Source organism: Aythya fuligula, chromosome 4 (assembly GCF_009819795.1).
Source record: "Aythya fuligula isolate bAytFul2 chromosome 4, bAytFul2.pri, whole genome shotgun sequence".
Classification (NCBI taxonomy): Eukaryota; Metazoa; Chordata; class Aves; order Anseriformes; family Anatidae; genus Aythya; species Aythya fuligula.
The window spans coordinates 14,812,310-14,828,357 of NC_045562.1; the positions used below are offsets into that span (position 1 = coordinate 14,812,310).

General features: G+C 41.9%; 1 protein-coding gene across 1 annotated transcript in view; it reads right to left on the minus strand.

Annotated features, from left to right (window-relative positions):
• LOC116489046 (transmembrane protease serine 11E-like) overlaps positions 1 to 7,624 on the minus strand; it is a 39,492-nt gene extending 31,868 nt beyond the window's left edge. The window contains exon 1 of the mRNA XM_032187106.1: positions 7,461 to 7,624. Within this exon, the coding sequence (XP_032042997.1) occupies positions 7,461 to 7,624 (164 nt within the window). The remainder of the gene's footprint in view (positions 1 to 7,460) is intronic.
• Between the last annotated feature and the right edge of the window lie 8,424 nt (positions 7,625 to 16,048).

The window sequence follows — 16,048 nt, forward strand, 5'->3', positions numbered from 1 at the left end:
TAGTGCAACAAAACTGGAAAAAAAAAAAAACATCCCCTTCATTTGTATAGTACGTTTTTATGCATTACCCGAGCTGTTCAGTTTATTTGAGCATGAAAAGCAGGGCTGGATACACACACACAAAAAGATAAACAGATTTTGGAGGGCCAGCATGTGCTTCCTGTTTTACTCAGGCCAAATCTAAAAAGAAAGGTTAGCATGGTACTGAGCAGTACTAGCTGAAGGGATGGAATTACAGGGAAGGAAGGGCAGGGACATGTCAGCAGACAAGGGAACACAGGTAGAAAGCATAGCTGGACACTTCTCTCTGCTGTGCTCTTAATTACACAGGTGCTAATCCAAATTAACACAGTGCAAGTCAATAGGTCAGTATGATATTTAAACAAAACCTGCTCCCAAAAGGTTATTTAGAGCAAATTCTGCCTTTGGCTATGAACTCAAAGACACCTTACGATCCCATGAGCCATGTTTTCTATGATGTTATCAGCCATTACAAAATACAGAACAGGAAGGAAGAGTTTTTGGCAAAGAGTCATTCCTAACAGAGCCACCCACCTCACTCGTGCTAAGATGCACACCTCCAGCTCCATGTACAGATAGAAAAGAAGACTACAGGGACCCTCTCCTGAGGGTATGAAGGGATCTCAGTGAGTTCCCACATTCGTAACAAGATAATATAGCTCACTTCTAGAACACCTCATGAGGCATAGTTTAAATACACTAGAGTTCATTCCTCCTATACTCTAAAACAGCTTATTAAACTCTCGTCTCATCTGGTTTTCTTCAAAATGCATCTGTAGGTCCACAGCAGAAAAAAATAACACCAAAATAAAATGGTTGTGTTAAGAGTTTGGTGAAGAGCAGCTCCAACATTATTTCTGAGCCTAGTGCATGGACGTTCCCTTAAAACTCTAACTGGAGAAATGAGAAATATGTAGGTATAACTGGTTAGGGCTTTGTCTCATTAACAAGAACATTTAGGAAATAGCTCGATATAGCAACTGCCTTTGATAATCAAAGAGACTTTGGCTGGTCAGTCGCGGTAGCATCTTTTCCTCACGCCTGTGTTTCAAGCCACACATTTCTAGACTGATTGACCAGTGGGCTCACAAGTGTTCAGAGTCAGATACAGAAAAATATAGGAAACTGCCTCTAACTTCCTCATAAACTGGTCTTTCTTTCCAATGGATAATTATCTGTTACTGGAAAGCAAATAGGAAATGGGATAAAATAAAATAGGGATAATTTAAATATTTTGAGAAGAGATTTCATAAGCACTTTGGTCAGAAAATTGATTAAAACAAATCTAAGAGAACCACACCTTAACATCTCTAGTACTACTACATTTGCTCTCCGTGTTTATTTAAAACTTAAAGCCAGAGCAATTTAACTAAACTTCCAATGATCACTCACCGCTGTGGTGCCTGGAATCTGGTCTCCATGGAGAACATTCATTTATGGAGGTAGCCCTTACGGATGTACTACATGAAATCAGGATCTAACAGGACTCAGTTTATTGTCTGAGAGGTCTCAAAGCTCTAGTGGGTGTAGCAGTAACTCTTACCTTAATTCATTAAGTGAGTGGCAAGTTCAGCTTTAGTTTATGCTTTTTATTTTTTCCTGTGTGGTGCCAGGAGTTGGACTCGATGATCCTTATGGGTACTTTCCAGCTTGGGATATTCTATGATTCTGTGCAGCTACTAGTCAAAACTAACACATTCTGACTTCTGCATGGACAACGTGTTTTGCAAATATTTCTACAATGCTTGCAGTGAGACTAAGTTGCAAAAAAAAAACAAACAAAAAAAAATCAAAACAACAAACAAAAAAACCACAGCTAACTTGACACAACCTACTCACATTCATTACCTTAGTTTCATTTAAAAAAGCAATTGCCTTCCTCAAACTTCACAGAAGGAAAAACACTCAGAAGGTCTTTCAGCTATAATGATCCTGGCAGAGCCCCAAACCAAAATGCTGGGTTTGAGAAGTCCATTTAAAAGGCTGAATGCCAACTCCACACCACAGCAGGTGAGTGAGAAGAAGTAACTGCCTATCATATCAGTGAAAGACCGGTATCGGACCAGAAGTAACATGGCTGGGACACAGTTATAGGGTGAGAACATTCCATATATTACAAACCTTTTCAGCATTTTTGTGTAAACATTTTAATTTTTTATATCCTTATTCTTAATTTCTTCCCTTTTGAGTTCCATGTAGTAAACAGAAGCCTCAGTCCACAACAGTTACTTATATGTGTAATCTTACTCACTACATGACTTCCACTGAATTCATGAAACCTCTTTGAGAGCACCACTTCATCAGGCTCTAAATTGAACAACTTCTTAACTGATGAAATTCAGTAAATACATCATAGAAAGTCACTTAATAGAGGTGGGATTGTTTGGGGAAAAACTGAGATGTCTTTCTACCGAATAAGGGCTTCCCTTTCCTTTTAAATAAAGGCATGAAAGGACTGTTAAAAGACTTGCTCTCCATCATAAGTTTGTTCTAAAACCAAAACTTTGTTAAAAAAAAAAAAAAATAATAATATTATGACTAGAATGTCCCTGATTAGGCTGTTTGGCTAATCTGTACAAACTGGATACTTCTCCATTTGAAAAGATGCGTAGGCTGAATTTCAAATACAGGTTTTCAAACATCTGTATTGAAGACAAAAGCACACAGCTTGCTGAGTTGATACTTGTCCATTTCCAGTAGGTTTGAGCTGTATTCCTGCTCTGTTCTGTCTCCTAAGGTTCATTCCTCAAAGATTAATTATTACACAATGGGACACATTGTCAAATGAAAAGTGAGACAGTACTTGGAGGGATTCAATACACGAGAAGTAGCTATCTTCAAACTGAAATAGCTTTGATTCATATGATGACCAAGAGCTTGAACACTGCAGAGAGCTGATACAAGTTCAACAGCAGGAAATTAGGTTCTCAGGTCAAGAGTCAAGCAGTCTCTGCTAACCCCTTGGGAACTACCTGCTCAACAGAGAAGAACAGGGAGTGTAACAGAAATACAGAGCAGGATTAAAAACCCTACAGCAGCAGTCAGTAGTTTCCTTCAGGAGAAATGGAGATTTTAAGCCTGAGCAAAAAATCAGCTGAAAATCTCCCACTGACCTCACTGGGTTTTCTGTTAGGGTCTCTTCTGCTTTCCAGCCTTCATGGTCCTTCCCTCTACCTCAGTGCAGTAATCTTAAATATATTGCAGTCAGGGACTGGGTTTCATCCCTTGGCAAAAGGTTGTTTGCCAATTTCAGATTAAGATTTGTCTGATTGGGAAGAGGAATGAAATGTTTGCTGACAAAGAGAAACAAGCAAACAAAAAAAGATGTAAAATTGGTCATATTAGCGTAACAATTTCATTTGGTTGTTCTGTTTCCTAATAATTCCTAACATATTATTGGCTTATTTCAACTGGCATTCTGCTGGTTATTTTCCTAGATATGTCCACTGAGACTCTTCCTGAGTGGTGGCGGGTGATTTGAAGGGACACATTTTATATCAGTGTTTGGGCTCCCCCCATCATGAGCATAAAGCAGCCCCCAAGAAACCTCTTTCTCAATAAGAAACCCCACACCAATTAGCACAAAGCCAGAGGGATCCCTCCCCCCTTTATAAATTTTAAAAGCCACAGATGGCAAGGACACAGTGGTCAGCTAGTTGTCTGTTGACTTTCATTAACAGAGGGGTATCAAAAAAAAAAAAGTTTCAAGAATTTAAAAATCTTATCTAATACCCTAACTAGTTTCTTATGGATGCCACTCAATTAAAATGTCATAAATACATTAAATAAATCATTCACATACTTGCCTCAGTACACCCTGAAACGGCTAATTTAGGAAGAATTAGCAACTCTTCCACATCTCGGGATTAAAGTTCATTTCTTCCAAAGGAGCAAATTTAAAACCCTCTCCAGTGAGTCAAACCTCCTGCTTCAGAGGGAAAGCCCTTGCCAGGGAAGAAAGCAAGCTCTGACGCTTGTGAGAATTATCTGCCCTCCATTAGCTGCTGTGAGCTTCAGATCAGAGCCTGTGTCTAGCTAAGTCAGCACACACTGTGAAACAGCACAGGCCTCTGCTTTGGCATGCACGCACCAGCAGCGTCTGCAAAAGAAAGTTGTTGACACAACAGTGCAACTACCAAACCCAAAACAGCCACCTAGAAGTGATGTTTTCTTGTGGATTATTCAACGTCCTTTGTTTATAGTCCTATAAAAGAAGGTTAAGCAGGAAGATTTTCTCTATAGTTTTAAAATGTGTGGTATTCCATTCTTATTTGAGGCGCGCTTTGAGGAAAATTGATGAAAAGTGTTTTATCAGCCTTAGTAATAATTGCAGCACATAAACACACACATAATAGGACAGTGACGGTGTCTTAACCTGTTTACTGGGCATATGAGAAGTCCCAGTAAAGCAACTATACGTACATGACTCCTGAAGAGTTCTGCAGGTCTGATAGAACAAGACCAGCTCTTCTGCCTTCGTGATTGTGTGCGTCTGCTACAGCTTATATCCACTGAGAATCTGGCCCAAAGTATCCAGCTTTTCATGTAGTTTGGAAGCTCGCATTTCTGGCTGAATAATAAGTTTTTCTGTATTTTATAGCTTATATACAATAATACGTTGCTGGACTGGGCAGATAAACAGTGCAATGCTGTAATCTAGCAATGTTTTTTCACTGAACAGAGATGGACAAATTTCTTCATAGGAGAAACGCTGCTGAAATGAGAGAAGACTCCTTAGGCAAGAGATTCAGCAATTTTCCAGTGACAGAGAAATTTAGCAACTCCTGTGTTCTTTTCTGTATGAAACCTGTCCCTGTTATCATCAAATCTGTCCACAAACTACATGAAGTCGTCTGATTGTGTAGTATTGGAAGCAAGTCAAATGAAGCCATCCCAAGGTTTGTGTTAACCAGACTTCATTGAGAACACAGATCTCAATCTCTCTAAAAATACAAAAATGGACAAAGTACGTGATAGAAACACAACAAATTAAAGGCTTGCCGCTGACCCAAAATGCACTGACCCAAAAGAGATTGCCTATGAAAAACTTAGAGTAAGGCCCTTCTGCAACAGCCTCTAGTAGGGACAGCAGAGGCCGGAAACGCAGCTGAGCTTACACCGGGGCTTGCTCAGGTAATGAAGATGACCAGATTTTAATACTCAGGATTAAGTTCTTCATAATTTTGTTTTTCTGTCTGAAAAGCTCAGAAACTGAGGGAAAATGGCAAGGAAACGCAAATGGTACCTATTCTGAAGTCATCAAATTAGTTCTGGCATATATCAGAACTTCACTACAGTCTTCTGGAATCAGGATCTAGACCGGACCACGCAAACTGAGCAGAGTAAGTTTGTTTGATGCCATGCAGGAACATCTATCTCCTGCAATAATCAAACGCAACTCCCACTAATACCAATGGAACATGACTGTCCTTGCACCAGGGCTGGTATTCATTTCCTGCTACACCTCAACAGTCTGTAATTTACACTTATTTTGCCCACCTACCGGATGACAAATTGGTGCAAGTGCCACTGCATTTCCACCTACATATTCACTTTTAGACTAACATATACAGCACCAGTTACTCTACAACTCACCCTGCCAGAGCACAAGATCTTCACAAGGAAGCTGTGGTAGGTCACTGCTCCCCAGACCACAGGGCACAGCACAATGCGGGAGCAACAAGACCAACTAGGCTGTCCACTCCACCCTGTTCGCCTTAGCAGCTTTGCTTTCTGAAGGATCTTATGGAGCACATGTTCCAGCTTAGCTCAAAATGCTGTAGAAAGAGACATCTTGGAGCTGGATAAAGCTAACACTGAAGCGCTATTCTTATTACAGACTAAGGCACAGTGTGATGTGCTCAAAAAGCAAAGGTTCACAGGTGCATACTCAGACCTATATCCCTGGCCAACAAAGATCTCTGGACATTTAACAAGCTACGTGGGCTCTATGATTAAGACCAGTCTCCATCCTTTCTGAAATGTGTAAATATTTAGTTACCCAACGCAGATTTCCCCCACATAAGATTTTACAACAATCTAACAAACTATTTAAACAACTGAATCCTTTCCTAAACAGGATGCAACCAAACTGGACTTAGATGTTGTTTAACTACTGTCTAGCACACTGTTATTAAAATGGTTTACACCACTGTTGATATAAACAAGACATAGCAACTAGATTTCCATCTAACAAGAAAAAGGAATAGCTTTTCAGTTCTGCTATGTACATAAGCCTCACTTATACACCTTTATATAACATGTACAAAGTGGTATTCAGAGCTGATGGGGATTTCTTCCTCACTGACTGTCAGAGCAGCACAGTTTTGAAGGTATGGATGTTGAACTGGCAGTAGGATCTTTGAGTGTTGAGTACCACAAGCTGAACTCAGTCTTCTCCTGACAAAGTCAACGCTATATTGACTAAAACATTATTGTCGTTGGAAAAAGAGAAAAACACTTAAGTGTGCAGAAAGAATAAGTTCTGTCAACCCAGAAGCAAAGTTTCCATGAATTCAGGAGCCAGTGTTAAACAAAAAACTCCAGGCAGCTCACTCTACACTTACAATTGGATCCCTACTCTGATCTAAGAGATCATAGTAGAACATTGTGGCTGGGAGGCTCATTTTCGTAAAAATACTCTGAACTTTCCAGCAATGTCTATAACATTGAGTTACAGTAAAACAAAATTAAGAATATCTAGCATCTCTGACTGCATAAAATGTTTCCAAATACAAAACACCTGGTCAGTATCCTCAGAAACTGTGGCTTCTACTTTAAAAGTTCTAGCAACAACCTTTAACAATGAACATTTCATGGGTACCTTCTCCTTATGTAGCTATGCTGCCTTTGCTGCTTTAACTGGGACCCTTTGCACGGCTTGAGGGAAATAATATTGTACCTAGACCTGACTAAAAGGCAGGGTTTCCCAAAACTGTCTTGTTAAAATTTGATTTTGACACAAAAAAAGTTTCCTGGGTTCTGCACTGCTGCAATAAAATCCTGCTGGGGGCAGGATAAGACAATTACAGAGGGAAAGATAAGTGTCAACTTAAGCCATCATATCAACTTTCTAAACAGAAGGCAAATCTTTGTGCTCCTGGCCATGCTAGGAAAGGATTATCCTCTGCGGTTCTCCCTGCAGCCACACATTATTTCTTTCATCCAAACCGATCTCCCAAATCTCCCCTTCAGCCTGCAACTTTAGTGTCCCTTCCATTTATTGCCCCCTTTCAAGCTGCAAATTCTGGATGGGTCCATGATGTACTCTACTTCTAAAAGGACGAAGGGAGGCAGAGATACAACGAGGGCTGAGGGCAGGAAAGACAAAGAACAGCAATGTTTTTTCTGGACCTATGTGTGTCCTCCACTTCCTAGGGATCTCCCATAAACGATATCCCCTACAAATAAAACTTGCCGAGTTAAAACACACCACCTACTTTTGAAGATCCCATGGTAGGTCCCGGTAGGTCTGGTAGCCTTTCTGACCTCCAACCACAGCTCGGCTGAAGTCTGGACTGCGTAGCGAATGCTGCTGGAAAATGCAGGAGTCGCATTGACTGGTGTGACGGGAAGGGAAAGGTGTTGAGTGAAGATCCTTCATTGAGGCACGGCTGGCGCAACACCCAGCACCCTGTGGGTTATTGCAAAACGAGAGAGCGAACTTCGGAATAAAAACAAACAGAGGTAAGCATGGAGTCGATAAGAAGACTCTAACCTGATCAGCTCAGCATCAAAGAACTCCCCAGGCAGAGATGGATGGGGTAGATAAACCGGCCCAGGCAAGAAGACTTGTTCCTCACCACAGCAGAACAGGAAGTGTGTTAAGTTTCCCTTTCCTAGCACTCCCTTTCTGTCCAAATCGTGTCCTTACAGCAGGCCTTCGCCTGGCTGGCAGCACCTTCTACCATAGACTCACTGTAAAAGCCATAAGGGAGAGTCACCGCGCTGTCCACACTTCAGTCACTCGCCTCCTCAGGCAGCCAACACAAAGGCCCAGCACAAAAACAAACACAGACATAAACGGCTTGGTCAGCCAAGCCACATCTCCCTCAGTGCTCGCTCTTCCACAGCTGTCCTGGACTCCCTTGGCATCAGGGACATGACAACTATAAGTATCCAGCCTCCTAATTACACGTTAGTCATGTAATGGTTGGCATAACCCCGCCTGTGGAAAATGCTTACTCTGTGAAAAGGGCCACCAATCTCCTTGGAATTCACTTCTCCCAGTGCAAACCTGGTTCTTCAGAGCCAGCTGGAAGGGAAAAAAAATGGATATTCTCTGGTGAGAGATCGGGCACTTACATCTAAATCCCCAAATGAAAATGGAAAATTACCAGAATCCAAACTCCTTGCTTCTGGCCTTTGATGCACTTGGTTTTTTGCCAAGAAGTTGGAAGCATTTGTTTTTTCAGTGAAGTGTCAGGAATCCAGTCACTTTCATGGGAACACTCATTCACAAAATCCTCAGTAACAGAGGAGTAGAAGCAACAAAAGGATCAAATTTTCATCTAGTTACACATAGTCCCTTTCCCTCTTTCCCCATAAATATCCACTCACAAGCACTTCAGCATGATTTGAGGAACAATTGTCTGGACAACCCATTTCTGAGAAGGTGGGAAAAGCTGAGTGCTGCTGCACTGCACCTCCTGTTTCTCTCGATGTTTTTTTTTTTTTTTTTTTTTTTTTTTTTTTCCCCTTGCTTTGATCAAATCAACTGCTTTTTTTGGCTTCTCTTATCTCCCTGTAGAAGGGGCATTGCTGCAATTACCTACTTTGTATAAGTGAATACACAATTACCATGTACTAATATCCTCCTAACATCCACAGGAACTCTAGCACTCCATCTTTACAAACCAATTAAATCCAGAATTTATGAAAAGATGTTAAAATTGCCTGTTTTAACTTTTTTTTTTTTTCTTTTAAATACACATTACGATCACAAAATATGTCATCCTTTCAAAACACACACTCCTAGAACAGAAAAGGTTTAATTAAGCTTGGGATGTAACCCAAAGAGGCATGGAGCAATTTCTTCCCAGAATGGTCAGTCTGAGGCTGTGCACAGTGACCTGGTCATAGAGATAAAAGTTAGCAGCATTGTTAGCAGGTTATTAACATTAACTTCTTGATGAGTATTTGAAGACCACAAATAAGGTGCTCTGTGTAACTAGGCCAAGCACACTGGGCAAAGGTGGCCCTTGAAGTGTTGGCAGAATAAGACGCACAGATTTTTCCCTGATGTGCCTACAAGGCCAACTCTACCTACCTGGGTCAAGAGAAAAACAAATGCCAGCAGAACAGGCCTTTATTTCAGCAAACAGCGGGAGTTTGAGGTAAAACTCACTCAGGAACATGGGTTCTGCAATGAGATTTCTTGGAGAGGAAGAGGAGAACACCAGGTTGCGAGGGATCTCTGGAGGTACTGCTAGAGGAAGCATCATGGACAACAAATACATGAACTGGTAATTTTCAAAGCTCATCTCAAGGGACAGACCTTCTTCCTGCTGTTACTGTAAAGCATAAACAACAGAGATAGCCCAAAAACAGGATTTGGATTTTTTGGATCAATATTTTTTTGCAATTTGCCTAACAACAATTGAAGTAGGTTGCTTTTGTTTTCAGATTAATTAGCCATTAAAATAAATAGTCCTGGAAAACAGTGGAAAATAAGGAAATATTCTTGCCTGCATCAGAACATACAAGAGCCATTTACACATACTTGTCCATGGGAACAACGGTACAGACAGGCCAAGAAAAGACAATCATTAAGGAACAATTTTCTTCACAATAAATTAGCAAATTGCAAAGTGCTTATTACTGGGGAGTTATTCAGTAAGCAAAGTCAGTAAGCAGTATTTTTGGTTAATAGTAGGGAAGCAATACAGAAACTATCCATCAAAGCATAGGGTGGAAATCAGACAATGTGGGCGCACAGGATTTTGTAAATGAAAGTGTAAAAAGATGTAATAACGATTCCATCCATTTAACCCTGCAAAGTCAGCCCAGCCAGTCGGTCTGCTTGCCTAAGAATGGTAATAACAGGCTGCCTTGGTTTATGTTTGCATACTCACACAGGCTGCATGGCTGTAGAGACAAAGGATACCTTGAGAGATGGCCACTGGCCAGCCCCAAAGCAATAACATCTTTGGAATTTATAAGCAAAGATGTTTTACATAATTGCCTACCAGTTACCCAACCTGGGCTACGAATTTTAGATCTTGTATCGTGCCAGTCATTACTTTTCCAGTGAGAAGTGGATGTTCCTGCCGGCAATATTCAACAGAACTGACAGAAGCACTGTTAAAGTGCACAGCACTAATCAACCTGAACTAATTAGACCTGCTCTGAGCAGGGGGTTGAACAAAGACCTCTGGACATCCCTTCGAATCTAAATTTTTCTGTGAGCACCTGAAAAGGCCAAATGGGTCTACTACAATGGAATTCTATCCTTGGAGATGTCCACTCATTTTCCATCAGCTCATTTTGACAGCTTATTTGTAGCTTCAAGTCCCATGCCCCCCCCCCCCCCATCCTGAAAATACGAAAGCATCTTGCATTTGACTTCTGAAATGCAAGGGAGCTCTAAATGAGATGCATTTCTTTATACTTACCTTCAGCTAGACACGCTACACACCACCTCTCCTGCTTTTACAAAAAAAAAAAAAAAAAAAAAAAAAAAAAAAAAAAAAGTTTATTATAACATCTTTTCTTTGGCACCTGAAATTCCCAGCCATGGCTTTTAATAACTGATAAGTGGACGGAGAGAACGATTCTCTAGCTCAAATGTCAGGGCTGGGAGAGAAGCCAAGTCACAAAAAGTCACTTGAGGCCAAATTTTAATACGTGCCCCTGCAGTTTTGAGATCCTGAGCATGGAGAGGCTCTCAGATGTTACAGCCATGGCCTCAAGCCCCGCAGTATGCTAGATCCTGCCCTGGTTGGTTTCCAAACAGTCCCTCTTTCCAGGCCCTTATAACAGAAACTGCTACACCCGTCTAAGTAGCAGCCAGAAAGGCCAGCCCACAATACTGACAACGCCCTTAGACAACAGAAATCCCCCACTTCCAGTGTCATTAAGAAAGAATTCATAGCCTGTCACCCCATTCAAGGCAAAAAGGTAGCACATGTATATGTACCTGTCCTCTGCAGCTGCCCAGCCAGAGCTGCTGCTTGGTTCAGGGGAACAGGCCAGCCCACATCTTGTTCCTGGGGTTACCTAAAATCAGGCCAACAAGCCTCTCTGGCTACCCACCACACAAATCCTCTTCTCACGGTCATCTACCAAGCATCTCCCAAGAGACGTGAGGTCTTTATATTGCTCGACTAGCCCTACAAAGAAATAAGGTACATTGAGATTAAAAACAAAAACAAAAAAAAACAACTATATCCTTTACAGGCCCTGCCAAAATTAAACATAAGATCGTAATTTTAGGCAGCAGAAGTGCAGAAAAGACTTCCTGGGAGCACTGATGCAGATTGATGCCCCATGTCTGTCAGCGTTCAGGAGGCATTTGTACAACACCCTCAGCAATATGCTTTAACTTCTGGTTACCCCTGAAGTGATCAGGCATATTGATGAGCATATTGGTGAGGCAAGATGATCTTTGTAGGTCCCTCCCAACTGAACTATCCTATTCTGTTCTCTGCAGGTGATATAGTCAAAACAAGACTTCTATGTCTCTATGTTCCCAGAAAATGGCTAGCTTAGATTTGATTTCATTCTAGTTCTTACCAGCTATGTGTCTGCCTCTTTGAAACGCTTTCTGCCCCAGCTATTATCTGTGCCAGGTGACTTAGCAGCAGCATGCAGGACCCATGCAAGACTGGGGTTCTTGTGAGCAGTTGCCTGCCTGATGCATGGTACGCTGCCTTAGCTTTTGAGGCTTCACAGGCTACATCAGACATAATGAGTATCAAGCCCACAAAGTCCATCCTGCAGCCATTTCAACTCTGGCTAACCTTGCAGTCAGGGTTTAGAGGACAAGTGACTTTGAAGGAAAAACTCAGCGTGCTTCAAGCAGGGCTGCTCAGCACCAAAATTAAGGTCCCACTTAGCAGCAGTGCATACGAGAGCTCCCTCTTGGGTAATCTGTGCTCTGCCTAGGTTGCACAGAAAGGCTTGTTTTCCCCTCCATGCCCTACTATTTTCATTGATTACTCAATTATTGGTAACAGTGCCAGACAAGGTGGGGACAACAGCACCAAGTACTGCATCCTGGTGAAGTTCTGTCCATCAGCATGCAGGTGGCTCGGTGCCAGCTGTCCTCAGCTTGTCTTGCCGGAGCACTCACCTGCCACAGAAACCATTGGGGGGCAGTCATCTAGCCTGAGTACCATAAACAGTCTAGTCCAAGCCTCCCGCTCAAAGCAAGAGCAACCAGACCATCTGGGCCACAGTCTGTCCGCTGGGAAGGGATGATCTCAGTAACATGCCCCTTTGGTATGCAGGTCAGCTGGCCTGGAGTCCCAGACTGTCTGGGTCACTCAAAGGTTGCAGACTGCAGGTGACCCCAAGAGTCTGAGGGAGGTGAGACACACGACAATTGCAGGCAGCTGATTGTTTTTGACTTGCAAAGAACCCTCCGTGGTTTGAACAGCCTCCGTATACCAGGATGATGGCAAGTCCTTCCTCAAAGACTGTGCCGCCTAGTGACACAACCAGAAGGTGGGAGGCACTGCAGCTGAGGGGAAGAACAGAGCAAGGCACAACTTTTGGGGTTTAGCTAAGGCATTCCTTCCAGTAATCAAGTGAATGAGAAACACGCCATGTATGCCTTGACCTATCCAAGCTTACGGAAAAGAAGCTCATCAGATTTTTGAGTAACAGGTTTCCAAAAGCCTTTTCTTTGTCTTTATGGAAACAGCTCATTTGCATGAGAACAAGCCGCTAGCAATGAACAGTGGCTTGCAAACAAAATATCCTTAAATGACACTTCCTTTGGATAACATATTAAATTAGAAAGCTCAAGATAAAGCAGATTAACAGCCATTTGTAACACTTAGCTATTCTAACCATCATGGCAGTAATCAGCTACAAAATCCTCATTAATAAAGTGTCATGTACACAGCACATGCTGCCAGAAAACAGCAAAAAAGTAGTTTTTCCTACATTGTTCAAAACAAAACAGACTTGTTACAAAGATGTCTGTTACACAGCCTGTCTCTGATTTAAGACTCCCTTTATTACACTTGACCTCGTAAAACATGACACAAGGGCTACTGTTCTTCCAAAGGAACCTTTTTGTTCCTACCAACCTTGCATGTCTTGGAGTTCTGCACTAAGGCTGGCGTATTTTTTTTTTTTTTTTTAAACCCTTTCAATCTCAAATTCCAAGACCTTCCCTTTGGCTATTAGGTATTACAGACCAGGATTAATGAACTTCAGCATATTTTATTCATTAAGAGCTTGCTCTTCTGGCTCAGAACTTTGCAAGTTTCCCATCTTGGAAAGGAACAAATTTAGGGTCTTCAATCTAGAAGAATCATCAGTTCTCAGAATAGGAGATCAAAGCAAACAGCAGCTGTAAGCCACTGCATCCTACCAGACTCCAAATTGCTGCTGCTCTTTGCCATCCTTTTTGCAAGAAGGCCAACGAGCTGAGAAAACAGACCCATGATACCAACGATAACCAATATTGTGCACTTTCAGTCTGCTTTCCTGCAGCACTGTGGTTTGGCTCTGGTGCAGCAGAGAAGCAGGCAAAATCTGCTCAGTCCCCTGCTCATAGCCATAACATGCTGTACTTACATATGTGAACAGGAGCATTTGATACCAACTTTTTGGTAAGTGGGGGAAGAAACCAAAGCTTGGTGCTGTGGAGGCCTACTCTAAAAGCTGAACAGCTGTCCTTCCCTCAAATCTTGCAAGATGATCATGGAGCATCTCTGCATTGTCAAGGCAACACTGACATAGTACCTTGTACTCCAGGCTCCTTCCATGGAGCTGAAATAGAGCACCTGAAACAAAGCACCGTGAGTAGATAAGAGGCCCTTAAACAATACGATTCACCCTCTAGTGGCTGACCCAAGACCTGCTTCTGCCTGCATGCAAAACTGGGTAACCGTCGGCAAGCAGGTTACCTTGTTCGAGTCCAGACAGTGTGCACAGGGCTTCCAGTAACACTCCTCAAACAAGACAAAGACAACTGTTAAAGACTACATAAATTCAGCATGTAAATACATGGCACAGAATCGGTATAAATTCTTAAACCGATCAGTCCCCAGCTGGCAGTTGTTTACCATGACACAGGAAATTAACAAGTACCTGGAACAGAAGACAATTTTTAACAGTTTTTTATTAGATTGACATATAAATTACATTCCTGTGTGTCACGCACAATTTATGGTTAGATGCATCCCATTCTGCCTTCAGTGGTGGTCACAATTCCTTGGAAAACACGGTTGAGAGCAGGCAAAGCTTGCAGCTTTAGAAACAGGTGAGCCCAGCTTAGAAAAAATACAAGTCTGCTAGGCCACCTAAACCAAACACTATTTTTGCTGCATACATTGCTTCAGGTTTCCACAATTTCTCTCAAGAAAAGCTAGACGATGCTGACGAGGGTGTAGTTTTGCCATAAGAAAGAGATTCAGATCCATCAGGCCCATCTGCACCAGTATGCCTGTGGGTGGAGTGCTGTTTGAAGCGATCTCATTGATAGTCCCCATTTATACTGCTTTGCATCACCAAGAGGCCTCAGAGCGTGGAAACTACATTGCTTCCAAGAGAAACAAGGCCAGAAGACCTGTTCCTGCTGCGATCATGAAAAACACACACTGTGTCTCGTCCTCTGAAGTCCCACTCCTCCTGGCTGCACTGCACTGGCACTTGGCAGTAAGGTCAGCCATGCACTAGATCCTTCCAGACAGATGCTCAGAATTGGAAGCTCCTTCAGCAAAAAATGAGCTCACTTTTTCAGCTTTATGTGCACTACTTTGGAGAATTACATTTACAGCAGCCCTTTGCACAGATCAAAATGCTTAAATGTACTCAAAACAAGTGCAACCAGAAAGTTCACACACTCAGAAGAAATCTTTTGGACATCTACTTACCTGTTTCTGGAAAACAGTGAAATATCTGGGATTTTCAGACCTGAAAATGTTATGTTCCTGAACTACAATGAAATTTGGCAGGATAAGGAAAAAAAAAAAAAAAAAGTGTGCTTTGGGAATTAGAAACTCATGGCATCTTTTAATAACGTTTCTTTTTCAAGAAGACTTGAATTTTACTTACTGTCCCGCTAAGACAATTGTTACCAGGAAAAAAAAACCAAATCTTATACACTTGCCACGCATTGTTTTTAAGCTTCCTTTGCAGGCAACATACTTCAAATCCATGTTCTGTTTACGGGTTTAAAGTGATATTTGTCAGGCTCAGACCTATGGAACCAGCTTGATACTTTTTATTCCCTACCTAAAACTTAAACCACTAAGGTCTTGTTTCTGGAGCTCCCAGTATTCCACAAGAAAAGTTCCCTGAGAGCACATTTTAAACACCAGGTCTTCATGATGTTCACAGAAGTAGAATCATCCAAACAACCCATACCTCCAGTGAAGATCCAGTAAAGCATGGTTCGCTGTGCTTGCAGGTACCTAAATCATAGGTTATGCAATAAAAATACTGCTGTTAACTTGATGCTCTGTTGGGTAGGGTTTGCAGCAAGCTGCGTTATCCCTGAATTACCACTGATATTAACTGACTTGTACTCAGTTGGACAACACTTTGATCCTGAGATTATAATCAGTCTTTCCCCAAATCGTCTAAACGTGAGGATGCTGAAAGCCTCCTGCTTTGCTCATCTTTGCTAGCCTGTCTTAAAATTCCTGCCTGTTTGCCACACTGGATCAGCTCCGGGTCTCAGCAGTGTGGCTGGTATTTCCTTTGACAAGTTTTCTCTTCTGACCACCAAAGAAAAAGAGAGCAAGTGAGTGGCTCATATATCTAACAATTAAGACCACACCATTCAGCGTTGTCAGAATGAGCAACCACACAGTGTTGGAAAGAGTCTGCAAACATGTTAAGGAAAGCA